The sequence below is a fragment of the Vigna unguiculata genome, chromosome 2 (genome assembly GCF_004118075.2).
Source record: "Vigna unguiculata cultivar IT97K-499-35 chromosome 2, ASM411807v1, whole genome shotgun sequence".
Lineage (NCBI taxonomy): Eukaryota > Viridiplantae > Streptophyta > Magnoliopsida > Fabales > Fabaceae > Vigna > Vigna unguiculata.
In genome coordinates, this window is record NC_040280.1 from 5,409,771 (window position 1) to 5,418,864 (window position 9,094).

General features: G+C 27.5%; 1 protein-coding gene across 1 annotated transcript; it reads right to left on the bottom strand.

The window, feature by feature from the left end:
- Positions 1 to 7,689: 7,689 nt before the first annotated feature.
- LOC114174729 (olee1-like protein) lies at positions 7,690 to 8,492 on the bottom strand. Its single transcript, XM_028059574.1, has 2 exons — positions 8,294 to 8,492; positions 7,690 to 8,163 (listed from the first exon to the last, which is right to left on the bottom strand). The coding sequence occupies exons 1-2, from the start codon at positions 8,451 to 8,453 to the stop codon at positions 7,835 to 7,837; spliced, it is 489 nt and encodes a 162-aa protein (XP_027915375.1). The 5' UTR covers positions 8,454 to 8,492; the 3' UTR covers positions 7,690 to 7,834.
- Positions 8,493 to 9,094: the final 602 nt, after the last annotated feature.

Here is a 9,094-nt window from a genome sequence, read left to right on the forward strand (position 1 = left end):
AGTTGGACAAATCATGATTTTTGGTTAGGTTGCATTAGGATGAAAGAATATCATAGGTACTTTTGAGGTTGGTATAATTATATGCATAATTGGACTGTTGTCACATAGGGTCACGTGTTCGATGTATAGTCTTGGTTGCACTTAAGTGATGTAATATTTCCATATTTTGAATGTAGGAATGCTTATGCTTGAATGGTACTTAGGCATTATGATGATGAAATTTGAGGTATGTTGAATTGTAATAATATGTAATTGACATTCTGGAAGTGTGATTTTGATTCCTTGGTATATTCAAATGCATTCTCTTGGGCTTAAACCAGTAAAATACACTTTACTGGTGTGGCGACTAGCGGCAGGGATGGTCTCGCCAAACGATAACTACAAACAGAGAAATTCCTGGAGCGCTTGGTGCCTGGTGGCGTGGAGGTACCACCAAAAGGTTTAGAGCATAGTTTCGCTTGACGATGCTTAGGCTGCACTAGGCAATAGTGCAGGGGCAAGGGCTTTTTGTGGAGGGTTTTGCATGGGTGGTTGTGATTGTTTGGTCTGGGATATGCTTGATTAAATTACAAGCGAGGATGTTCGTAATGGAGTTGGAAATGCATGATTAATGCAGATGGGGAAGTTCGTATTGGTTGTACTCTTTTGTGGGGATACGAGCGAGGATGTTTGTTTGTTTCGTGCTCACACTTGAGTTGGAATGTTCACGCATGTTGGCCTACGAGCAGAGAAGTTTGTATACTTGGACTACGAGCGGGGAGGTTCGTAGAGTTAGACCACTAGCGGGCAGGTTTGTGGAAGCATGATAATCCCTAAGACCAAAGTTGGGTGCACATTCTTCTCATATAGGTTATGAGATCGGGATGACATGGTATAAAGGAATCTATGAATAAGTAAATGGCTAAATCACTTTGGAGTGGATGTAAGTATCATTATTTATGTATGATTGTTTATTTCAACTCACCCTTTCTATTTGTGTTTGGCGATGATTGTGTGACTTGTCACACGAGAGTATATATGAATTTAGGTGAGGATGTTGATGCGTAGTGGTGGAGCTAGGCTAGCTATGGGGATTACTTTTTAACTTGTTTTCCAACATTTTGTTATTTTCATTTATTTGGCTTTTGAATTATGGATTGTATATGGCCTTTGAGGTGTATTTCTATTTCACACGATATAAGTTTTAAATTTTTCTCGCGCTTGGGAACTATATGCACTATTGAATTCCATATTTTATATAAATTTGCTTTATCAAGTAATATCCACCTAGGGTGTTACAAGGGGGGCTGATGTATCATATAGAGCAACTAGTTCCCAACCAACGGCTTGACCTTAGGCTAGGAACTTGTCCAATCCCCAAAGGAAGGTCAACCATAAGCCTTGAAACATAATAACCCCATAGAAGGCTGGAAAGCCTAATACACATCGATAACCGATTAGTTATCGGTTGTATCCAAGAGTCCATACCGGGTACCTAACAACCCAGGTAAAACAAACACCAAAAGTAGGCACCTAAATAGCAGGACACATGTCCAAAAGTAGTGCACTTGTTGGTAAACAAATAAGTATCAAAACCCTACTTCATAGACGTATCTTAGAAGAATTAGCAAAAGATCGAGCAAACTCTTTAGCAGATTAGGCCTCCAACATTAAGCCCACAAAGCCCATAAGATTGGGCCTCTCATGTTTAAAGGTAATATTTTAAAGAAAAAATACACATAAAATCTACATTCTACATTGGGGAAAAAGGCAAAGTATGTTATTTGGGTTGAAATTTCATAAGTAGACATCCTAGAACATATTATAAGATGGTATTTCAAGTAAAAAATTATAATAAAATCTCTGATAATTTTATCTATTAATTGGTGGAGCCAAAATATTGAATTAAATGATATGGTCCTATTGTTCCAATTTTCTTATTATAAAAATTTCAAATTTATTTAAATTCATAAACATAACTTTTATAAGCATAAATTCTAAAAATAAAAGAGAATAGAATAAAAAAATATTTTCTATAAATTTTTTCTTTGCTTTTCATAATTATTGTTTTTAAAACACTCCCCACAAGTTTTTTATTTACGATTCTTTCTTTACTTTTAATTCTTTATAAACTATTCTTATTTACAGACATATTTTTTAATTTAAATTTTCCTAAAATTTGTCTACCTGTAAATAATTATTTTTTCAAATATTTATTTCTCTAATTTAATATATTATATACACTTATTTTTTTTAATATTAATATTTCTTTTACACAATAATTGCAATTAGATCATAAAATTTCCGTTCTTTTCTTTTTTTTCTAATATAATTTTCTTATTTAGATTTTTTATTCTAATTTAAATATCTTTAGATATATGAATCTAAAAAAAGAATCTTTATCCAATTTTCGACTTGTCTAAACAATTATATCATACACCCTTGTTTTTAAGATTAAATCTATATTATCAAATTTTATCCAAACTATTTTTTTTATTTCTAAAAAAAAAGGTATTTTCTTTAACAAAGTATTTCCTTCATTATTTTCAAAATCAAAAGGAAAAAAAATAAAAAATAAAGACATCTAGTTTGAAATTCTAGTTCGTTTATCGGTCGGCCTTTGCACCCATTCACAATTTAGAGTGCAACTACTTAGGAACCAAATTATAAACTGAAAAGTTTTCTTTGTACATATAATTTACATGGTGCCATAGGGTAAAAAAAATTAAGTATTTTATTTAGGAGAAAATTTCAAATGAGTTCCACGTCATGAAAAGAGTATTTTTCTATTCAAGTGAGTGGAACATCTGATAACATAACTACAAAATGAGATATCAAATAAAGTAACAAAAAAATATATATTAATTTTGATGGGGCCAAAATATTGAATTAGATGATGTTTTGTTATGGGGACAAAAATCTACCATAGGTGCTTAAATGGCCAATTTGATAATGCAATAGTTGAGCTAATCTCTTAAGTTCACTACAACAAAAATGAATTTTAGTGACAAATATAAATTTTGTCACTTTTTATATATTATTTGTGACTAAATTTTTATTTGTCACAATTATTAATCATAGGTATAAATACATATTTGGTACCCAAACTTTTTCGGAAAGTTCAATGTGGTACCCAAACTTTAGGAATGTTCAATTTGGTACTCCAATTTTCTAAAGAGGTTCAATTTGGTCCTCTCCGTTAAGTTTAAGTTAACACCGTGTCCGTACAGGACACGTGTCAAGCCATGAAATTTTTATTTTTTTTTAATTTTTTTTCAAAAAATTAATTTTTTCTTTCAAAAAATTTAAAAAACTGCCACGTGTCAGTTTATCATCGTGCCACGTGGCAGCTTACAAGCATGACATGTGGCAGTGTAATAGTTGTTTTCAATTTAGTACCCGAATTTAAATTTTTGGTTCAATTTAGTACCCAAATTTTTTAAAATGATCTAATTTCGTCCTTTCCTATTTGAGACCAAATTAGTAAATAAGCTTAATTATAATTTATATAAACATGTTAAAATAATTGTTTTGAATTTATACATCAAATCACTACACCTAAATATTCAAATTATTTTATTTTTTACAAGTGTAAAAAATTTCATGTATAAAAAATTACAAAGGTTAAAATGAAAAAAATAAAATAATTTAAGTATTTAGGTGAAATGATTTGATGTATATATATTATAAAAAGTTATTGTAACATGTATATATAGGTTGTAATAAAGCTTATTTACTAATTTGGTCTCAAATGGAAGATGACGAAATTGAATGATTTTAAAAAATTGGGGTACTAAATTGAACCAAAAATTTAAATTGGGGTACTAAATTGAAAACAACTATTACACTGCCACGTGTCATGCTTGTAAGCTGCCACGTGGCACGATGATAAACTGACACGTGGCAGTTTTTTAAATTTTTTGAAAAAAAAATTATTTTTTGAAAAAAAAATTAATTTTTTGAAAAAAAAATTAAAAAAAATAAAAATTTCATGACTTGACACGTGTCCTATACGGACACGGTGTTAACTCCAACTTAATAGAGAGGACCAAATTGAACCTCTTTAGAAAATTGGGTACCAAATTGAACATTCCTAAAGTTCGGGTACCACATTGAACTTTCCGAAAAAGTTTGGGTACGAAATGTATATTTATACCTTAATCATAATAGTGATAAAATAAAAAAAAATGTCACAAAAACTATATTAAAAAATTTATTAAATAAAATTATTATTAATATATAAATTATTAAATATTAATAACTTAGTTTTTATTTTTATTAGTGATAAACTATTAATTATTACAATACTAAAATATTTGTTTCATTAATAATAATAATAATATATAACAAATTTATTTCCTATGTTTAAAATAATATATATATATATATATATAAAATATTAATTATTTGATCAGATCTAAGTACCATATTTTTATTTTATAAGTAGATATTATTTTCATTTTGTCACAACGTGGTTAATACAATAATAAATATAAATTTTGTCACCATTTATATATAATTTATAATTATCTTTTAATTTGTCACAAATAAATTATTAAAAATGAAAAAATATATATGTCACAAATAACTGTTTTTTTACAATATAATTAATAGTGATAGAGATAAAATTTGTCATTATTTATATATGTAACCGTTTTTTAAAAATTTTATTTAAAACAACAAAATATCATAGTTATTATGACAAAATTATTTTTTGTATAAAAATATAATATTAACTTTCATTATATTATCGGTAACGGTTAAAAAAATAATAAATTTGTTTTATTTTAAATTTAAACTCTAGTTCTTTTATTTAAAAATTAGTTCTATTTCCACTAGGCCACTTCATATTCATAACATTAATTTCACTAATACATTAAATTATCTATTTGCACATACTTTTATACTATGATATTAATAAATAATATATCCATTTTAAATTTAAATTCAACGTATTAAATTTGAAATATCTAAATTTAACATATTTTTCTAATTTTAATTTTTTTAAAATTTGAAGTTTAAATATTCAATCATTTATAAGGATAAGATTTTTTATCGAAAGGATAGTACATTATCATGTAAAGGGTCCCAATTTAATTTTTTTTTTATCATTTGAAAGATGGATTAGATCATTTTCAAGGAGATGATCTTTATTTACGAAGATTTGGTGACAAATACTAGAGTTATCAAAATGAGTTGGAACCCGCGAGCCAACCCGACTCACCACGAGTTCAGGTTGGGTTGGGTTGAAATTTTTTTATAAATTTCAATATGAGTTGATTTTTTACCCGGGTCACCTAGAACCCTGCTCACCCGGGTTGAACCCGTGGTAGACCGAGTTGGCTTATCAACTTGCAAATAAAGGGTCATATAAGTATTTTGTGTTAAGTTGGACTTTGTTTTTGGGTCATGTTAGATTTCTTTTTAGCTAACACATAGATAATTTGTATTTTTTTTATTTTGGTCTGTATTTGGATTGTATTAAAGTTTATTTAGATTTTAATTATAATTATAATCTAGTTTTGACTCAAACAAAAAATAAAAAAATTGTATTTTTTTTAATTAAGTGAGCTTGTGAGCCAACTCGTTTAACCCACCAACCCACAGTGGGCCAGGTCGGGTTGGATTGTTTTTTGGCTCGCTAATGAGTGAGCCGGGTTACGTTAGCTCACTAAGTGATCAATCTGTGGTCAGTCGAGCTAGATAGGGCTGGGTTACTCGTTTTGACAGCTCTTACAAATACCAAGTAAATGTCTCGATTTGAAAAAATATATTTGGCAAATCTCATGGACATAGTCTAGGTGCAAACGACCAGTCCAATAGAACAGACCTCGAATTAAATGAAACATAAAGAGATCAATTACTATTTCTTTGGAGAGGGTCCTGATACAAGCAAATTGATTACCATTCCCACGCAGAGGGTGTTGTCAATGTAAATGGAACAAAATGAAATTAGTGACAATTCATATAAAGAGGGTCGTATGTAAAGAAACCATATTTTTTTAAAGAATTTGAGTTTGGTATATAGGTCATTTCATATGAATGAAGAGGATCATTAACCTAACGAACCAACTAAACCTTTTTTTTTCATTTTCTGAAGGAATGATTCGATAATTATTGGTATGATCGAAGAGAGTTTCAATATGAAAGGTAGAAATTATTTTTTTCTTTTCCTTTTTGAATTTGATGAATAATATGTACATTATGCATGATTGTGTCAACACATAAATGAATGGATAAAAATTTGTTTTCTATTTTCTTCTACCAACACAATATGTAGAAACCTTTTTGTTTGAATTAGGTGTCAAAACCCCAAGATGAATGCATGATAAAGAATTTGTTCTTTTATTTTTCTTGCTACTCAAGGAATAAAAAGCTTAGTCTTTAACATTAAAATAATTTTCAAAATCATATAATTTATGATCTACATATATCTCAAATATCAATAGATACCCAATATTTTACATACTTGAATATACTAAATTATTAAATTTAATTAAATATACCAAATAATATTTTAATAAATTAAAAATTAAATCAATAAATTAATTATAAAGTATGAACTAAATTTATTTTTTTATATATTTTATTAAACATCATCTTTAATTTTATATCTCTAAAAATAAAATCGATTCTTATTTATGATATATATATATATATATATATATATATATATATTATACAGTTGATTTGTTTTTGTTTTAAAAAGATTATAAAATTTGTTTGCTAGCGTTATTAGGATATATTATTACATAATCATTATTAAGTTATATTAATGCAAAGATATATAATTATAAATTTTGTTTGATTAAATATTAAACTTTTTATTATATAAAATCAAACAGTTTAAAAACATTTAAATATAAAATTGTTTGTTTAATATATGAGGATTTTATTATGAAAGTTCGGTTACTAAACAAAAATTATAAGCGCTCTTATTTGGCGCTATTAGAAATTTTTATTTGGCGCTATTAGAAAATTGACAGTTAGTTTTATTAAAATTTGGAATATTAATGTAATATCAGATTTTTAGTCATAATTTTTAACACTTTTCAATTATTTGTCTATTTATTATGATATAGAAGGAATGTGACAATTAAATATTAACATAATTTCTAATGATAATTATAAAAAATAATTAATAATTATAAAAATAATTCATAATTATCCTAAAATATTTGAATTAATAACATAATTTTAAAATATTGTCACAAATATAATAGTAATTAGAGTATTAAGAGTGACAATTAATTGATATTGTTATTATATATAAAATATATATTAGTGACTACTAATTTATCGTATATGTGTGATAGTATATTTTAGTCACTATTACATCAAATTACTATAGTGACAATTATTTTTACCACAATATAGTTTAATTTTAGTGATAGTGTATTTTTGTCACTATTATAAAAAATTATTAGTGATAATTATTTTTGTCACAATATACTTTAATTTTAGTGATATATAAAAATATTGTCACAAGTACAATAGTGACAAAGTTATTAGTGACATCTTAATTGTTGTCACAAGATGATATTAGTGACATATTTATAATTTTTAGTGATGAATATTAGTATCACTATAGATACTTTTTCTTGTAGTGGTTATGTTTGTTTATTAATCAAGAAATACGTGTTAAATCCATGTATGATATATATTGTAAGTTATAGATTCAATCACTTTAAGGAGAGTGATGTACCAAACTCCAAATATGATTTATTTCATTAATAATGTGTTTGCAAATAACAAACATCATGGATAATGGTTACTTAAAATGATACAAGACAATTGATCACAAATGATACATTTTTTGTCTTGTGGGTGGAGTTCATTGATATTTCTATTCCACTTAGTCATCAAGGTTGTCGAGTCCTAATTCGTGAACAACGATGTTGCATTGGGAATCAATTGTTTGTGTCATGAACCCAAGGGGATTGACAAAGCGTGCCCTAGAGGCAGCACCCATGTTGTTGGTGAGGATGATCCTATCGGACTTGTTTGGCATTACCTCTTTGCATTCTCCCTCATTTGGTGAGTCTGCAACCACCACACAAATGTCTTCCTGATGATCACCACGGACAGGGATGCGGTACAAGCCATTTGCATCAGTTGTGCTATTCTTCATATAAGTCATTGTGTTATTCTTTCCATTGATGCATTCTAGAGTCACATTCACACCTACCAAAACATGTTCAAACATTTTTTTATGCTTCGTCAATGGCTTATGATAGGGACTTAAACTTCATGATAAATTGTAACATGTATAACTGTAAATGCATGTGGGTGTTGCATGATTAGGGAAAGTTACCTGATAAAGGGAAGCTGAGTCTAGACTCAAATTCAAAGTGGCAAGGATCACAATAAATCTTTCCTTCAACATAGAATTTTTCAGATATTTTGCGAGCTGATGCAGAGGAGAAGCACAAAACTGAGACAAAGAGGACAACAACAACAAATGACCTTGCCATGGTGATTATTGGATTTTTAATTTTATGGGTTATTGATGTTGTTCCCCTTGTGATTAGAGCATAAGGGTGCTATGGAATCCTTTTATAAGACAATGAATGAGATTTTGTTTTGTCTTTGTGTGGTCACTATGTCCATCCACCTTATTTGGACGATAAAAAACTATTTCAAAAAGAAATTTCCTTGATATTTGCTAACTAATTCAACCTTAAGTTAGGTGTCTTTATCTCATAATTTAAGTAAACCACTAAAAAATTTCATAGACATTATTTTAAAATTATGTGTTTACATTAATATTCAAAACAAATATTAACAAAGACTTATATAAATGAATCTTGTGTACAATTTGTTCATATTTGTAGGTAAAGAAGTTTGAAGTATAATATAACATAACATTATATGATTGAATCAATTGATTGTAATAGATTATAAATAATATCAATAGATATTTACACACCAAACTTACCCAAAGACATTCACATCATTAATATGATTTTTATGATTTTTATATTTTTTTCTTATGCATGTACCTTAATTTTTTCTTATGAGGACACAATCATAGACAAAATAATTAAATAAGAATGAGATATCAATGAGATTTTTATAAATGATAAATAATATCATTATATATTTATGTTGGCAC

Bases quoted from the DNA above. Each gene is read 5' to 3' on its own strand.
- LOC114174729 (XM_028059574.1), bottom strand. From the start codon at position 8,453: ATGGCAAGGTCATTTGTTGTTGTTGTCCTCTTTGTCTCAGTTTTGTGC. The intron at 8,164-8,293 runs GTAACTTTCCCT...ATGTTTTGGTAG, and splicing joins ACTCAGCTTCCCTTTATCAG to GTGTGAATGTGACTCTAGAA.